The 17,994-nt window shown below is 43.9% G+C and overlaps 1 protein-coding gene across 1 annotated transcript in view; it reads right to left on the bottom strand.

The window, feature by feature from the left end:
* The window catches only part of rev3l (REV3 like, DNA directed polymerase zeta catalytic subunit), an 83,025-nt gene that overhangs the window by 23,845 nt on the left and 41,186 nt on the right, over nt 1-17,994 (bottom strand). Inside the window, exons 10-14 of the mRNA XM_083906524.1 lie at nt 13,917-14,045; nt 10,550-10,790; nt 10,038-10,168; nt 2,875-6,637; nt 53-936 (exon numbers count right to left, since the gene is read on the bottom strand). Of these exons, the coding sequence (XP_083762650.1) occupies nt 53-936; nt 2,875-6,637; nt 10,038-10,168; nt 10,550-10,790; nt 13,917-14,045 (5,148 nt within the window). The remainder of the gene's footprint in view (nt 1-52; nt 937-2,874; nt 6,638-10,037; nt 10,169-10,549; nt 10,791-13,916; nt 14,046-17,994) is intronic.

Below are 17,994 nucleotides of genomic sequence, written 5' to 3'. Positions count from 1 at the left end.
AAACATTTTACGCTCTATGCTCATGAGACAGAGAAGACTTGTGATTTCTCACCCGCAGATATAGGTGTGCTGCACAGTGCCTCCAGATCATCCTTGCTTCTCTGACTCCTGCTCAGGAAGGGGGTGCTGGAAAGGAGATGGGGACTAGTCCTTTCATCTTTCTGGTTGCTGACATGGAGGAATGGTGGACTATCGTTCTCCCCTTGTCTCTCTAAGGAATTGGGGAGTCGAGGTGACTCGAGTGGTTCTGGAGAGTTTTCATTTTGCCTCTTTTTACTGAGCTGGTCCAGGTCTGAGGGGCTCCATTGACAGGACTGCCATGGAGGCAAATCTGGGGATTCTGGAGAGGTGCAATTATCAATGTCATGTTTTTCTTGTTCTTTCTGCTCAAGATCCACTTCACCTTCATCTGAAACTGGACTCAGCTCTGAGGCGTTGTTGTGAAAAGGAGACATACTTAAAAACAGCCTTGGTTTCTTTCTCCTTTGAGTTCGGATTGCCAAAAGGTTCCCACGCAAATCAACCTTCACTGCTGGGCAGCAGGAAGTACTTGGAAGGCTGGATTTTTCTTTTTCCTCTTCAGTGTCCAACCCAGTCCTCCTGTTCTTCAGATGCCCTGTGTCCCTCTGCCATTTTTGTAGGCATTCATATTGTTTCCTTGCCTCCAGCCACATATGCACACGTTCCTGGTTTGGAGGGTTATTGCAAGGTAGAAGAATTACCTTCTTGTCAATAGCTAAGTATGGTTCAGGCTTGGTTTGCTCTGAGGTCTTGATTCCCTGGGCTTGAGAAGATGAAATGATGATGGCAGGATGTGTCATGGCTGAGAAGGCTGTCTTCCAGAAATGAAGACCCTCCATAGACAGGTCTCCAGAGAACTCTGCTAGCTCCTTAGTGAGTCTGGTTCCCACCACTAGCTTACGCCCACCAACCTCCCTGGAGAAAAGACAGGGGCACATGATTAGCTCATTTATATTTTATGAATTATTGTTATTTGAAAACTGGATCTAGAAAATACAGCGTACAATCTACGGCCCCCTGAAGTTATAATTATTTTACAACTAATAAGACAAGCATGTTAGGTCCATAAGGAGGTGATCGGTTTTCAACAGGATCACACAAAAATAACTAAATGAAAACTGATTAGTACAAAAGGTAAAGATTTGATTTAACAGACAGATTGAGGAAAGTTTTTCCATGCTCTTATCACATTTGATTTAAAAAACAAACAAAAAAGAAAACAAAAAAACCTGTGGCTACGAGATGTGAGTATTTGTCATTTCCGTGCAAAGGCAGTAGTTTGGTTTGGATTTGGTTTAAAGTCTGACATGGACATTGAATGTTGGTGCACACACACACGTATACATATATACACATGTATATATATATATACATATACATATATATATACATATATATATATATATACATATATATGTATATGTATACATATACGTATGTATACATATATACATGCATACACATACACTGGGGCAAAAAAGTATTTAGTCAGCCACCAACTGTGCAAGTTTTCACACTTAAAATTATGACAGAGGTCTGTTTCTCGTGGAGCTCTGCTTTGTCCCTAAAAATGTGTGCAGGCGATAGTATCCAAAAGAGAAGAAGTCAAGTGCAAAGTGTTCTATTTTAAGTTCTACACAAACTTATAGCCTCAGCAGATTTATGTGTCCAGTGGATACATTTTATATATGACGGCAATGTGCCAGCGAGAGTCGGCAAATGATCGCTTTTCCAAAGCCTCAGTGATGTTGACGTAGTTTCCTGTGTCTCATTTGCATTTAAAGCGACAGGTACTCAAAACTGACCGCTCTGAACACGGCTGTTCTCTTTCAAACCTCCCTCTGTTTCTCACTATGGGAAACACCCTCTGGCGTGACCGATCATGGAAGGCTCCAATGACACCACATCTGTCATAAGACAGACCAATAATCTCGAGATGCACGGGCCAGATCACCCCCCTTATAAGTGCCCTGTATGTATCCGTCTTTCTTACTTTCTTCCACCGTGAAGATCACCGAGCTCCTCAGCTGTCCTGTTTTCGGATTATGCATTCAACTGCTCTTCTGACGCACTGTGAAGATAGTATATATTTCTATATTCTGGACTGCTCACTGTTTTTCATTATCGCTGCTTTCGTTGTGTGTTATACTGCTAAATTAGCCGTCAGTTTGGCGTGTGGTGTTTCTGCGACTTCCCGTCGAGGTTGGTCATGGCTTCCGCTTCCTCTAAGGGGACGGCTAGCGGCAAGGTGAAGGACGTCGAGTCCAGCCCTTCCCGGCCTCTTGCGGTTTTACTATTTCAGGGAGAGACCCACATCTTCTCTATATTGCTTGTACGCGAGTCCAGCATGCTCAAGCGTCATTTGCGGACTGAGTGCTATGATAGAGTTAAATTCTGGAACAAGTTTTTTTTATTTTTTTTAATCAAATGTCACCAGAGGAGCTCTGTAGTCTTGATTTGACGGTGAACAAAAGGCACCTTTCTCAGTTACTTTCAGATTCAGCAATTTTTTTATTGGTCTAATAAAAAAAATCCCTGCTCTTATTTTTTTTAAATTCTTAATACTCGTTAATACTGGAATTACAGAGTACAAAATCTCCTTCCTGTTGATACCAGCATGCACATGTCCATTTTAGCACTTCTAATAGAATGCTCATCTGGACACATGTTGGTGTGCAGTATTACAACATGTGGTATAAATGTGGCCTAAATAATAATTAATCACTATGCAAAAATACTGCATATACAGTATGTTACTTAAATAGCCAGGGCTTCTCATTTTCATATTTTTGTATTTACATTTATTTAACTTAGTTTCTCTGTACGCATTACAGAGTAATTTATATTTCTTACATTGGTTTCCCAGGGGCATCAGAAGGGTCACTGCAGAAAGGCTCTTGAAAGGTAGCCTCTGACATCTCCAGGTCCAGCAGAGTGTTGAGGATCTCTTCCCTGCTTGGAGGGGACATAAGGGGCTTCAATACGTGTGCTCCACCCCCAGCCCCTCGTAGCAGATGGATTGCCCTCCCCTGGGATAGTGAGCTAATGGATCTGGGTGAGCTACTGGGTGTAGTGGACGTTAGTCCGTCAATTCCCTCCAGAGGGTCTCCTGTTGGTGAGCCCTCATGGTTAACGAAGGACGCTGAACTTAATGTCAGTGGTAAGACGGGATCAAAAACAGAAAACAGAAGCTCTTTTCTCTCACAGTGAAAGTCTTGAAACGGGCTGAGGGTGTGGGCTTTACATGGAGAAAAGCCCCAATCCATGCTCTTGACTCTCTCAGAGTCAAGGATTGAGAGGTTGTTTGATTCAAGCTCCCCATTCTCAGGTTTATCGAAGAGCTCAGGACTGGCGGGCCTTCTTTTGTGCCAATAAGAGACCTTATCAATGTTTTTCTCTAAGCTTGGCATCTGAGGAGACACAGCTTCCTGACTTACATCACTCAGGAACTTAACAGGTAAAATTTTATCAGTCAGGACAAATTGGCTACCACCATATGGGCTAGAAAACTCAGTCTGATCAATAGCATTTATATCAAATTTATAGTTGTGTGGGAGCTCTGGTGACAAGCTGTCCTCCATTAAGTTGCAAGGGTCTAGGCATGGTTCTGACAGAACCATGGGTTCATCATCTGACATGCTGTCCTTCAGAATCACAATCAAATTTGGCTGAGTACTGCTTGTCTTGCTTTTCCGAATTCTAGGCTTTTTATCCTTTTGAGGGGTAGCTTTTAGGGCTCTGGATTTACGTTGCGTGTTAGAGGGAGCTTTTTTGCATTTAACTGATTTAGTAGAAGGATCGAGCAGTGCTGCAACCTGAGCTATGGCAGTAGAGTGACTGTCTGTTCCAACCATTTGCAGAGCAAGCTCCTGTCCCTGATGCCTCTTCTGAAGAAGCTGCTTGAGGACAGCCAAGCCTGAGGGGATCACCCCATTCTTATGGCCCGATTGCTTGGAGGCTTCCGTTTGTGCATTTGTATTGTCTTCAAGTGCTGTGCACTCCTCCTGTGAAGCCTCTGCCTTTATCACAGTGGTCTGGCAACTTTGCTGCTTTAGCTGAACCAGTGGTGAAAAGCTTTGGTTGGCCTCCATGATTGATGTCTCACAGTCCTCAACTTTTGGTTCTACAGACAGAACTACTGCATTTGAGTCAGTTGTGGATGTAGATGACTGAAAACTGCCTTGACTGTTAGTATCTTTGTTGACTGGCTGTTGAAACTGATGGACCTCTTGAGAGGAGCTCTCAGAAGGAGGTAGGTCATCATCTGGGAAAAGGAGCTGAGAGTTTTCTTTACTTAACTCATGGTTTTTGGATTCCTCAGTTTTCTTTTTGCGAGACCTTTTCGGTTTTAAGGTGGTTGGAGAACATCGGACAGCACATTTGTGTACATCCTTAGCCTTTTTTTTCTGCCTTGGCGCACCACCACTCTTTTGCTTACATTTCTCTTTAATGGGCTCAGCTTCTTTGGGCTTAGGAGCTGACTTTTTCTTTTTACTATTCACAGATTTCTTAAGTCTGGTATTTTGATACCTATTTTGTGCTTGTTTGGTTGAAGATACAGTGCATGGCTTGTGAACAGCAGAGCTAAGACATAGGTCACCAAATGGGTATATCAGCTGTTCTGTTCTGTCCATCACAGGGTCACTTGGGGACCAACAACGTGGGGGCGTTGAGTTTGTGGGACTTGGACATTTATCAGAAAGGTAACCCAACTCTACCATGACATCATTGTACTCAGAGTCATGGTCATCAGCTAGCTCACAGTAATTTGGCTCAGGAGGCGACAGAGAGGATATATTTAGATCTCTATGACAGTCTTTATTTCTTTTAACTCTTTCACCCTTTCCGAGTTTAGGTTTGGAAGAGTTGCTTGGTGTTTTCTTATTGGTGGAATTGACTCTTGCCTTTCTTTTGGACTGTTTCTTAGCCTTTGGTTCACATACAGGAAACCTAACTGCAGTGGATTCTGGCACCTTGGGCCAGAAGTCCTTAAGAGGGGCCATTTTATTGTACTGCTTTAGCTTTTGTGGGGTCAGCAAAACCAACTTCTCTTCTGCACTTATTTTGGACATCTTCACAAGCATGTTTTTCTGTCCCTTGAACCTATTAATAATAATATACTTGATTATAATGGGAGGTTCTTTCTTGCGGCGTTTATGGAATTTTACTTCCTGCCCACTCAAGACAATGCTGTCCTTTTGCTTGCTATCCTTGGCTGAGGCTGGGTTTTTAGGACGCATGGAACTTGAGTGCTCTCCATCCTCACTATCATAAATCATCTTCCGTTTGGCTCTCAGGGTATATTTACTCCCAGGCAGTGCTGAAGGTTTGGTGCAGGTGACTTTAGCAGACAAATCTTGCAATGGGCTTAACGTATCCTCTGCTGTGTCTTTAGCTTCTTCAGAAAAACAGGAAACCATCATGGAGTCTGTGGCACAGCGCTCTGTAAGAGGTTCTGTCATTTCACTAAGAAACATTTCATCTGTTTCCACCTCTTCTGTGAAAATTACTCTGTCTGTAATGAGCTCATCTTCCACTGGCAGAGCCTCCTTTGACTTTTCATCCGAATATGATATCTCTGTGTCCACAGTCTGTAAAAATTCAGATGAGGTTAGGCTAGTGCTAACATGACTGACAGAGGCAGTGCTTTCACCAAAGCTCAATTTATTCCATTGCCCTGTCATTCCTAGCCTTTTTTTGTTCACTTTTAGTCTCGACGTGCGAGGCTGAGCCTCTTCTGTTTTGATACAGCAATCTGTAGGCTTTTTGCTTCCAACCTTCTTCCTATGAAGGCAGTTTGAGAGGATAACGCTGGGAAAGAACTTGTAGTGTGCTTCCTGCTGAGCCATGATGGTCTTCTCAGTTTTATTTTCCTCATAGTCTTCATACTTGATTTTGAGTTCACCAACATCTCCCTCCTCTCTGTCGTGGGTAATTTCTTCCTCATGATGATCAAGGAACTCATCCTCTTCCACGGGTGATGGGGCTGAGGAGATGCTCCTAAGGATGGGGGTTTTAAGGTCTTTCTGACTCAATTCCTGCTCTTTCTTGGATGAACAGCTTCTAAGCTCTGAGTAACAGAGAGAGAAGGTACTGTGGTTTTGAAGAATGGACAGACAGTTTGTTTCGACATCCTTTACGCTTCCATACTTCTTCCTGTTTTTGGTGAGCTTTCTCTTAGCAAATGAGAAACTGTCTAGAGCTGTATCTTCTAAGTTTATAGAGGTTTCCTTGTCATAAGTGTACAGGGGTCGGATATCCTCTCTCTCAGATACACAGATAGGAGACATCTCGTGGTGGCAGGCTATTTTGCAGGAGATAGGGCGCTTAACTGGAGGGATGTAGGGGATTTCCTTATTGACCTTAAATCCTGTGGAACTTTGAGTACTACTGTCCTGGCTGCTTTTTGATTGAAAGTGCTTGTCAAGTGGTTGTTCTGAGTCCAGAACATGAGCTGGTCTGTGCTCAGGGTGCTTGCACTCCAGAAGGACCTTAGCTGAAGAAGGTGGCTCCGGGTGAACAGTCTCCCCAAGAATAGGATTTCTTTGACCATTCATCGTTTCTGTGACAATGAGAGAAGACTGGGTCCTGGAACTACTGTCCGTTAAGGATGAATCTATGAACAGAAAAAAAAGAAGTGGCACATAAATTACATATTATTGTGCTAGTGTTCTTTGTTTGACCTCTGTCTCAACATTGAGGGGTGGGGTTTATGACTTATACTGCATTCAGTGACCAGATCAATATGTTTTGGCTTCAGTTCTATTTCAGTCAATTGTATATATAGCTTTATATAAACGACAATTGAGGAACATGACTACAAACTGTCCACAAAGGTATGTGTGGAACCTATACAGTCTTCTGCACCCTGCAAAAAAAAAAAAACTATGACGATGACTGTGCTGTGGAATGTGGTCAGGGATGCATACATGGTATGTCAGACCTACGAAGAATCACATTAGAGAAAGAGAATCAGATCAGAAATCAGCACTTTCACTTGAGCTCGGAAGAAACACAGAAGCTTTCAAAACAAACACCAGAGATCCGACACATTTTCCATTTCAAAATGTCATACTTTTCCGGACTGAAATTTCCAGACTTCTCAGAGGATGTTTCAGTCAATATTAATAACTAATACATCTGAATACCAATTGTTAGATGCTTATTATGTACATAAATCGTATGTCAAAATCTGACAATGTATGCCATTATGTTGCCAACTAATTACAAGACATTTTTACCTATGTATTCATATACTGTTCAAAATAATAGCAGTGGCTGCATTTTTCTTTACAAGCTCAAATATTGTAAAGATGCTTCTTGCACCTGTGAACAGGTATTCCAACCCATGCATTTCTTGGTTTTGCCTCAGAAACAACATTTTTGATGTCACCCCACAATTTTTCTAATGTCCGGGGATTGTGCTGGCCACATAACTTTAATTTTGTTGGTCTGGAACCAAGATGCTGCTCGCTTACTGGTGTGTTTGTGGTCGTTGTCTTCTTGAAACACCCATTCAATGGCATTTCCTCTTCAGCATAAGGCAACATGACCTCTTCAAGTATTTTGATATATGGGCAAATATAACTGTAAATCATCAGCATGAAAATGAAAAGACAAATTGTTTTTTTTATAATTGATCCCAGCGGTAGCATATACAGTGAAAACAGAGTAGGGCCAAGAATAGAGCCCTGTGGCACCCCTCAAGAGAGGGATGCCTGTGAGGAACAGAGGTCACCATTCATTACGGAAAAACTCCTATTTGCCAGGTATGACCTAAATCATTGGAGAGCTGTGCCACGGATGCCTGCATACTGCTATAGGTGAGATACAATGATTGCATGGTTGACTGTATCAAAAGCCGCTGTGAGATCCAGCAGTACCAGCACAGCGGGGTTCCCAGCGTCCACGGACACGGCAATATCATTATGCACCTTTAACAGTGCTGACATGTACTGCACGTCTGTCCGTCCAGGGAGTGGATCCCTCACCTGTGGTTCTCCCTAAGGTTTCTACTCTTTTTCCCTTTTACAAGGGTTTTTTCCCTGGTAGTTTTTCCTTACTCTGGTCGAAGGTCTAAGGACAGAGGATGTTACCAACCCTGTGAAGTCCCATGAGACAAACTATGTTTTGTAAACTGTGGGCTATATAAATAAAGATTGATTGATTGATTGACTGACTCGGTGCTATGTTGGAGTGAATCTCTAAAAATGATTGTAATTGAAAAAAAACAAAAAACTTTTTTCTAATACCTTAGAAAGAAAAGTGAGAGAGGCCAAAAATTGGACAGCACAAAGGGGTCAAGATGTGTTTTTTTGAGGAGGGGCCTAACCGCAGTGTGTTTGAAGGCAGCTTGGACAGACCCTGAGCAGGTGTTTTTAAAAATCAGCAAACTTGATCCAACAGAACTAAACACCTCCTTCAGAAACTTGGCTGGAATAATGTCTAAGGGACAGTTAGTGGGTTTTAAGTCACTAACCAGCTTGGTGAGACATGACAAAGAAATAATCTCAAATTGCTCGAAAACAGCAGATTTTGAAGGATCATCATCATCAGGGCATATGAGCATATTACTGCCACTTTGTCTATAAAAAGGAGACAAGCTCTTCACAGGTTGTGGTGGAGACATTGGCCAGGACAGTAGAGTGTGGGTTTAAAACAGAGTCAATGGTTTGAAATAGCACTCTTGGACGATTTGAGTGTTGGCTATAACAGTTTGTCCTTTTTCCACCGCCGCTCAGCCTGTCTGCATTGTTGTCTGAGCAGACGGGTGTGGTCGTGCAACCAGGGATCAGCATTGGTTTTGGTGCTTTTTTGCTGAAAAGGGGCAACAGAATCCAGAATTGCAGAGCATGTAGAATGTAAAGTGGAGAGTAAGGTGTCTGAACAAAGGGGAGGAACCAGTCCACTGTCAGCATGCAGCTCAGAGTCCTCAAAGGCAACAGCAAACTCTCTGGCTGTTGATGGAGTAAAGATACGGCGTCTGCGGGCTGGTGAAACGGGTTTATTGGGAGGTGGGGACAGCAAAATTAAAAACAATAGGGAGGTGATCCGAGATAGCAGTGTTCACTATTTCTCTAAGGGAAACTGAAAAGCCCATGAGAAATGACATGTTCAATTGACTCCTCCCTTATGTTGGAGATGTCGAAAGATTTCAAGCATTGTTTGCATCTAGCTTTATTTTCCCACTTTGTATCCTGTATCAACCATCTTTTATATTTTTCTTCATGAAGCCAGCCCTTGGTCGGTCGCTGCCGACAAAAGGTGGCTGACTGGATGACACGTATGGAACAAAAATTTAATAAATGAGATTCGCAGTCACACGGCGAACAATAACCATGATAACCCGACACCTTTCTACAGCCAGCTTGATTAGTTTCCTTAGTAAACGTGTTTTGATTTGTATATATTCATATATTTTATTTTAGAAAGTGAGATAATAGTCTGGAAACAACACAAACATTTTTCCATACTCTTTTCCCTTTTTCCATACTTATCCAGACCTGGAAATTACTCAAATTAAATTCCATACTGTTACATACTGCATAGAAACCCTGAAAAACATACATAACATAATAACCACAGAATCATGTCAAATTCATGTAAATGCAATATTAAACAACTACCTCATACAGAAATTTGACCATATATACATACTGTATTTGACTGTGCAGCTGCTGTGAGATCCATAATCTGATCTCCTTTATTGAACATGAATCAGCAGGCGATGTAAGAGAAGCATTATGGGTGGATCAAAATATTGACATATTGGCATCCTTCCTTGTTCAATGCGATAATTGATACACCGTTTACAAATGATTGATTATTGACTTTAAAGTAAAGAGTCGCTGCCAGTGCAACTCTTGATGTACTCCTCACCCAAATGAGTGAGGGAGACTTGGAGTATCTTATCATGAGGTACTCATCACCCCTTATTATGGGTGATCCCCACCCCTAATAAGCATCAGTAAATTGACGTTAAAATGCTGTGTGCATATCAGCATGGGATCACTCACCACTGTTCTCATCTGCTGCCCCGTCAAGCTGGGGAATAGACAGGGAGTTATTCCCACTCCACTCCATTTCTTCATCAGAGGACTCCAGCTGTTCCTCATTGAAGCTGTCCTCTGCTTCTTTCACATCAGGCCTGTTCACACAGGAACGACAGCAACACTGATTAAACAGCACACATACACTACTTCCTGTGATTCACTTGACTGCTAACAGTCTGTGGGCTATAGATCCTGTGTTGCTCCTAGCTTACACTAGCAGACACTGTGCACACTCTGCTCAATTTTAACCCCAACTCAGTTGTCCTGGAAGACAGTTAAATAATTATTTGACATCTGCCGTTTGCCACCCAGGTTCAGAGGGGGCACTGTGCCTAAATGAAAGATCGTAACCTTAAAATCAGTGGTCTTGATTAGGGCTGCAAGAGGTGAAAGAATTGCCCGACCATAAATATGTGAAATTGAATAAACAACTAATTGATTATTCTGTAAAAAAGTGGATGAGACAAACTTGTTACCTGGGTAAGAATGAACCCTTGGAAGCATTGTTGTCCCATCGCTGTGACATTAAAATGCCGAGTTCCATCTCTTCTTTGTCCAGCTGTGGTCCCGCCTCCTCCTCATCACTGTTGTAGTGATAGCTCCTTGCGGCAGAAGAAATATACTGAGACTGGGAATTCTGTCTAATAGGGGTCCTGCAGAAACCATCATCCTCCAGGCCTGCCAGCAAATCTATGATGGCATGGTCCTGGCTGTTGTCTGCACAGACAAAAACACAGCATTTAAAAGACATTTCATTAATAACAAGCAAGAAACACGAGGGCCCAATATTTTCTCATGTGGTACTTGGAGAAAAAAGTTTAAGAACCACTGGTCTTGTATATGTGTACAGACAGGGTTTGTACAGCTTTTTAAGAGTAAAATTCAAGCCCTTTTCCAGCACTTTCAAGATAAAATATCAACTTTTTCAAGGAACTCGAAGCTTTAAATAAACTATATATACTACATATATGGCAAATAATCCTGCCTGTTTACATTCATTTATGTTTTACTGTTGCTCTTTTGCAGAAAAGACAACCCAATTTACATAGCAATGGAACATTCATAAGATTAATTTCATTGAATCATTACTTTCAGATTTAGCAAACATGTAATAAACAAGTACGTTTAATGTACTTTATGTGCAAACAATCCACAAATGGTCCTGATGTTTCCTGCCTGAAAAAAGGGGAACCTACGAGGAAAATTCGAGAGTACGGCCCTCAACAGACCTTTATCAGTTTAGTTCACATGAGAAAAATTACCATCAAGTTAATGACAACATGACTATACCTAAGCCATACGCAATCAATAGCTCTAGATGTAGGCAATACTTGCTAATTAATAAATTATTTCTCTCTTACACACACACAGTACATTTTAAGGAAACATTCAAGAATAACTAAGGGTAACAACATGCATTTGATGCAATGACTGTATGAGAATTAGCTGACCAGCTAATTGCTAACGGTTCTGAGACTGTGCGTCAATTTAGCATGCTATTTCTTTGTATCGACAAGTCAATAACACACTTATTGTGAATGTATTGTAACTTACAAAGGCAAACATGAATGAACAGTCATCCAAAATGACATTGTCTGATATAAGATGAACCAAAACTTTATCTCAAATGACTGACCTTTGGCATGACTTGTAAGTGCTGATTCCCCCATTGTATAAAGCTCTATGTCCTTTTTGCAGACTGTACAGTAAGCCTGTCGGTCATTTGGGCCTCGTCGCAACCAAAGTTTATATTTATCAATTTCAAGCCAGTTGGCATTGTAAATGGCATGGTGTTATGAGGAGCGATAGGTCCATGTGAGCAGCGAAGTGGTTCTGGATAATTCCTGAAGTGATCGCCAGGTGAGGGGCGTGCGCTTCAGGAAAGAAAACACGGGGAGCAACACTCATACGAGAGGTTGGGAAAAAAGAATTACGCCTTCATTTTATTATAATTTCCAGAATAAATTTTTTGTCATTACAACACTGGTCAGTATAGAGCAAATCCAGCATTTTCCAGCACAGCGCTCACATTTCAAGCACATTTCAAACACTATAATTAAAATGAAGCATTTTTCAGACTTTCAAGGCTCTGTACGAATCCTGCTACAGAGCTGAGAAAGTGTAGTATCCTGCCACAGGGCGTAAGGTAGAACACTATCGTGGTTTCAAACTTCTCCATGGAAAAAAAAACCCAAGCCCTCCACCTGCAACCTGTACCTTTAAATACTTATTTCAGTTTACTTAGTAGCAAAATCACAGGTAGGCATACACTATGGGCCTGATTTACTAAAGCTTTGCGCGTGCAAAAACGTGTGCAAACTGAATTGCACACGCAGATTTGCTGTTGATGCTGATCTACTAACAAAGCGCAACGAGGACTGCATCCCTCAGATGGGCAAAATAGCACTCGCAACCATAGTCCATAGCGTTCTTACCTTAATGCATATGCAATATGGGGCGTTTACACGCTATTTTGCTTGTGATGGGAGGAGAAAATGTAAATATGTTATTTTAGCAAGCGCAAAGTGATTTATCAAACCTGAAACTGATTGCGGTGCTTATTTCTGCGTCTATATTTAGCACGTTTGAAAGGCAGGTCTTAACTGGCACAGCGGTGCGCACACATGGCTACGGTTATTTATAGTTATATTATATTTGTAAATCAGGAAATTACGCTTTTCCAGAGCATGTTCAACTACGCGTTCACAGATGACACACATTCATTTCTTATTTGGTATATCTGAATAAATTAAATATAGATATCCATAGGAGAAATGCGTGTTTGTACTGGTATGGGCTTGGTCTGCAGTTTGTGGTTCAAGGAGGGGTCGTACCCATGTTACCCGGTTAAGACCTGAGGAACGGGGAACCCCGCTTTACCTTAACGGGTCCAGCTCTAACCTGGTCTACTCTCGGTGCACGGCGAAGCGCAGGTGGCACAGTGCGCACACGTCACCCTACCCTAACCCTAACCCTTCCAATTCCAGGCACATTTAAATGCAATAAATAACCACAACAATCACTATTTAATGTTACTATCTTAATCAGCTATAGATATATCATCTATATCGATTGTCCCGTCGCCTCTGACGTCAGATCAAAGGCTGTCGGCACGCGTGATGGAAACTCACCCCGACTGAATTAACACAGATGAAACCAGGGACGGACTGGGACTAAAAAGCCGTTGTGATGATCCGCTTTATTTATTTATTTACCTATTGACAAGAAAGTCCCACATCCATTAGATCCATAGAAACAGCAGAACTCGCTCCCTGGCAGCTGTCAGTGAGCTGCAGGTGAGTCAGGAGGAGAGCGCAGCACCTTCTTTTTTAATTTTTTTTTACAAACTATGGACATCCATAGTCCATAGTTTTCTTTGTTTGATACGTCAGGTAATGATGGAGCTGTCCAAAATACCGACGCAGGATTAAAATAATAATAATATAAAACGGTCCTACGGACCCGGGGAACAAGGATGTCATATATGCCTCGATCCAATGTCAGCTGTGCTTTCTGTTCCGTGGCTTCAAATTTCATTCTGCGCTTCCGTTGAGTCTGCTCTTTCTCCATGTGGACAACTCTTGACTAGCGCAAAATCCTCATTAAAATAGGGCGGTCTTAACCACTTCTGCGCCTGTAGTCAATTGCGGCCGCAATCTTAGTAGTTCACCCGCAAAACGTAATCCAGTAGCAGGTGCAGTCTTTCTGCTCGCGCAAGCAATTTAGCGCTCTCTATTTGGAATCTTAGTAAATCAGGCCCTAAGTATCGTGAAGAATCAAGAAAAAGAGAGTGAGCAGATAAGGGCAAATAGTGGAAGTGAAAAAGATTTGTGTCAGACATACCGTGCAGAGGTGAGTGGTTGGATGTTTGGGACTGTGAGAAGAAGGTCTGACTGTTCTCCAGGAGACTCAGAATGGCCTCCTCATCCACCACAGCCTCCTCTGGGATTTTACCACAGGTCCTTTCTGAATCTGGGGAAGAAAGGCAGACATGAACACAAATTACATTAAAGGAGTCTTGTGGTTCAGTGTGAGGCTAATTTGTGTCACTGTTGCTGGCACCTTCTATGCTCCTACAAGACTTGGCAGAGCGTCTGCAGATTAGGCCCTTGCTAATCACACAGAGCCTTACACAGCAATAACCAATGCTGCCAAATGCGCACAGTAAGAGCAGCAAGGGAGTATCAAGAGGAAGAAGCAAATGTACAATTGGACAAACAAAGTAAAATGAGATCTTAGGAAAAGAGAATTCAGTAAAATCAACAGTGAATATGAAAGATGAATGTATAAGAGCTGTATAGAACAGAATAGAATTGCAAAATTGTATTCATTCCAGTGTGGAATTTTTTGGCACAGCAGCAAAACACGATACACCAAAAAAATTAAACATAAAATAAGTGTACAAATGTATGTCAAGCAAATAGTGGAAGAGGCAGGGGGGTGTGTTGAAATCTGTGAGCTGAACCTGTTAAAGAAGAGGTTCAGCTGGTTAGCCCTCTCAACAGTGCCCTCTGTCGGTTTCTCCTTCACGGTGAATCCGGACCACACCTCCCTCATCTCGTTGTGCTGGACTCCAGCTTCCTCCTTTAGGTGTCTTTGGTCTGCCTCAACATGTACCTTCTTCATTTCCTCCCGGTCCCCATGCCTGAAGGCCTCTTTCTTTTTGTTGAGGAGGGTCTTCAGATCCCTGATGATCCAAGGTTTGATGTTCAGGTAGCAATGGACAGTCCAGGCAGGGAGAACCGTATGTTTACAGAACCTGATATATTCTGTGATGCAGTCTGTCATAGAGTTGATGTCTTCCCCATGTGACATGCAGAGCACATCCCAATCTGTAGACTGGGGGGGCCTGTGTATGCAACCCTAGCATTAGCATACAAAAGGTCTATTGTTATATTGTCTCTGGTGGGACAGTCGACATAATATGTCCAATGCAATATGTAGGGCCCTATGAAATCCGTTTTATTTTTTTCCAAATTCCGTTTTATTTTATTCCAAATTCCGTTTTTTCCGTTTTAATTTTTTAGAATTCATTTTTTTCCATTTTAATTTTTTAGAATTCTGTTTCTTTTACCTTTTATACTTACTTAACCACCATAGAATGTGTGCTTTTTGTGTCAGTGAAAAAAATGAAATGCAACTTTCTTTTTGAATCCACTGACTTCTCAATTGTTCAATTGTTTTCACTTAAGTTAAATCCTAATTAAGTAAATGCCAGTGAATCTTAAAACAAGCCATGCTGGTCACATTTAAAAGTAAAATAATTAACATAAATAAAAAAGTGGTAGTGCCCCCTCATCTGGTGCAGACAGATTTCTGCGCACCGCCCCTGCGCTGTACTGTTCTCCCTCTCCTGCGCCGTCCACTTCTCCGTATCCGACTGGATCATTTCTCTACACGCAATTTTACCCCTACAACACTGCAATTAAGGGAATAACAGATGCATCAGATGAGCCGATGTCTTTAGTTAACTGTTCAAAGAGAGAGAATGTTCTCTGGTGTGAAGTGAAAGTCACGGGGAGTTCATAAGTTTCACTTTCGCGCAGAGACTTTCCAGCATTTAATAGGCGATGTTCCACAGTTTACTCGCTGTGGTTCGTCCGCCGAATTATCGGTGCATTTCTTAATATAACATCTTTATTGACAATAACAATATAACCTTAATAATGGCGTATTTGATGGTGTGACTTGAGTTTCAATCGGCACCTGGACAAGGGGACGCTCGCCGGTTACATGCGGGCGCAGCGCACTTGTTCCGGGGTTTAGAAAATCCATGGTGTATAAAAAGTAAGATGCACGGGTGGTGCCACGAATGAGCGTTCCCCGGAACATTTCTCCAGACAAACGTTCCGTCTCCTCACGATGACAGCATTTCTGTCACATTATGTCAATTTCGGCGATATTCCGCGTTTAACATTAGATTCCCTCCTCCTTGAACTGCCACCTTATCGTGGTGGAGGGGTTTGAGTATCCGTATGATCCTAGGAGCTATGTTGTCGGGGGCTTAATGCCCCTGCCAGGGTCTCCCAAGGCAAACAGGTCCTAGGTGACGGATCAGACGAAGAGCAGTTCACTTACCCCTTATGAGAAAAATGAAATCAAAGACGAGTACGTCGCCCGGATTGGCGTTACCGGGGCCCCATCCTGGAGCTAGGCCCGGGAGTGGGGCTCGCAGACGAGCACCTGGTGGCCGGGTCTTTGCTCACGGGACCCGGCTGGGCTCAGCCCGAAAGAGCGACGTGGGCGCCCTTTCAAGTGGACCCACCACCCCGGTGCAATGTGGTTTCAGTCGTGGGCGGGGGCCCCGGCGGCCCAATCGCGGGACAACAACCCTAGCTATGGGGACATGGAATGTCACCTCGCTGGGGGGGAAAGAGCCTGAGCTTGTTCGGGAGGTGGAGCGATACTGACTAGAAATAGTCGAGCTCACCTCCACGCACAGTCTGGGCTCTGGAACCCAACTCCTTGAGAGAGGCTGGACTCTCTACTACTCTGGAGTTGCCCAAGGTGAGAGGCGACGGGCTGGTGTGGGCTTGCTTATAGCTCCCCAGCTCAGCCGCCATGTGTTGGAGTTCTCCCCGCAGAGCGAAAGGGTCGTGTCCCTCCACCTTCGGGTGGGGGGTAGGTCTCTCACTGTTGTTTCGGCTTACGGGCTGAGCGGCAGTGCAGAGTACCCGGCCTTTTTGGAGTCCCTGGAAGGCGTACTGGAAAGTGCTCCAACCGGGGACTCCGTAGTTCTGTTGGGAGACTTCAATGCTCACGTGGGTAACGACAGTGTAACCTGGAGGGGTGTGATTGGGAGGAATGGCCTCCCCGATCTGAACCCGAGCGGTGTTTTGTTATTGGACTTCTGTGCTAGTCATGGTTTGTCCATAACGAACACCATGTTCAGGCATAAGGGTGTCCATCAGTGCACGTGGCACCAGGACACCCTAGGCCGGAGGTCAATGATAGACTTTGTGGTCGTGTCATCTGGCCTCCGACCGCATGTCTTGGACACTCGGGTGAAGAGAGGGGCTGAGCTGTCAACCGATCACCACCTGGTGGTGAGTTGGATCCGCTGGCGGGGGAGGAAGCTGGACAGACTTGGCAGACCCAAGCGTGTTGTGAGGGTCTGCTGGGAACGCCTGGCGGAATCACCTGTCAGGAAGGTCTTCAACTCCCACCTCCGGGAGAGCTTTGACCAGATCCCGAGGGAAGCTGGAGCTATTGAGTCAGAGTGGACCATGTTCTCCACTTCCATTGTGGACGCGGCTGTACGAAGCTGCGGCCGTAGGGTCTCCGGTGCCTGTCGCGGTGGCAATCCCCGAACCCGGTGGTGGACGCCGGAAGTAAGGGATGCTGTCAAGCTGAAGAAGGAGTCCTATAGAGCCTGGTTGGTTCGAGGGACTCCTGAGGCAGCTTGCGGGTACCGGCAGGCCAAGCGGACGGCAGCCCGAGCAGTCGCAGAAGCAAAAACTCGGGTCTGGGAAAAGTTCGGGGAGGCGATGGAGGAGGACTACCGGTCGGCCTCGAAGAGATTCTGGCAAACTGTCCGGCGCCTCAGGAGGGGGAAGCAGTACTCCGCCAACACTGTTTACAGTGGAGGTGGGGAGCTGTTGACCTCGACTGGGGACATCGTTGGGCGGTGGAAGGAATACTTGGAGGATCTCCTCAACCCCACTGACACGCCTTCCCTAGAGGAAGCAGAGGCTGAGGACTCAGGGGCCGACTCATCCATTACCCAAGCCGAAGTCACTGAGGTAGTTAGGAAGCTGCCCAGTGGGCAAGGCACCGGGAGTGGATGAGATCCGGCCTGAGTACCTTAAGTCTCTGGATGCTGTAGGGCTGTCCTGGTTGACACGTCTCTGCAGCATTGCGTGGCGGTTGGGGACAGTGCCTCTGGAATGGCAGACCTGGGTGGTGGTCCCTCTTTTCAAAA

Source organism: Microchirus variegatus (assembly GCF_963457635.1).
Source record: "Microchirus variegatus genome assembly, chromosome: 19".
NCBI classification, from domain to species: domain Eukaryota; kingdom Metazoa; phylum Chordata; class Actinopteri; order Pleuronectiformes; family Soleidae; genus Microchirus; species Microchirus variegatus.
The sequence above is the reverse complement of the archived record's forward strand: the minus strand, read 5'-3'. Positions and strand labels throughout refer to the sequence as shown.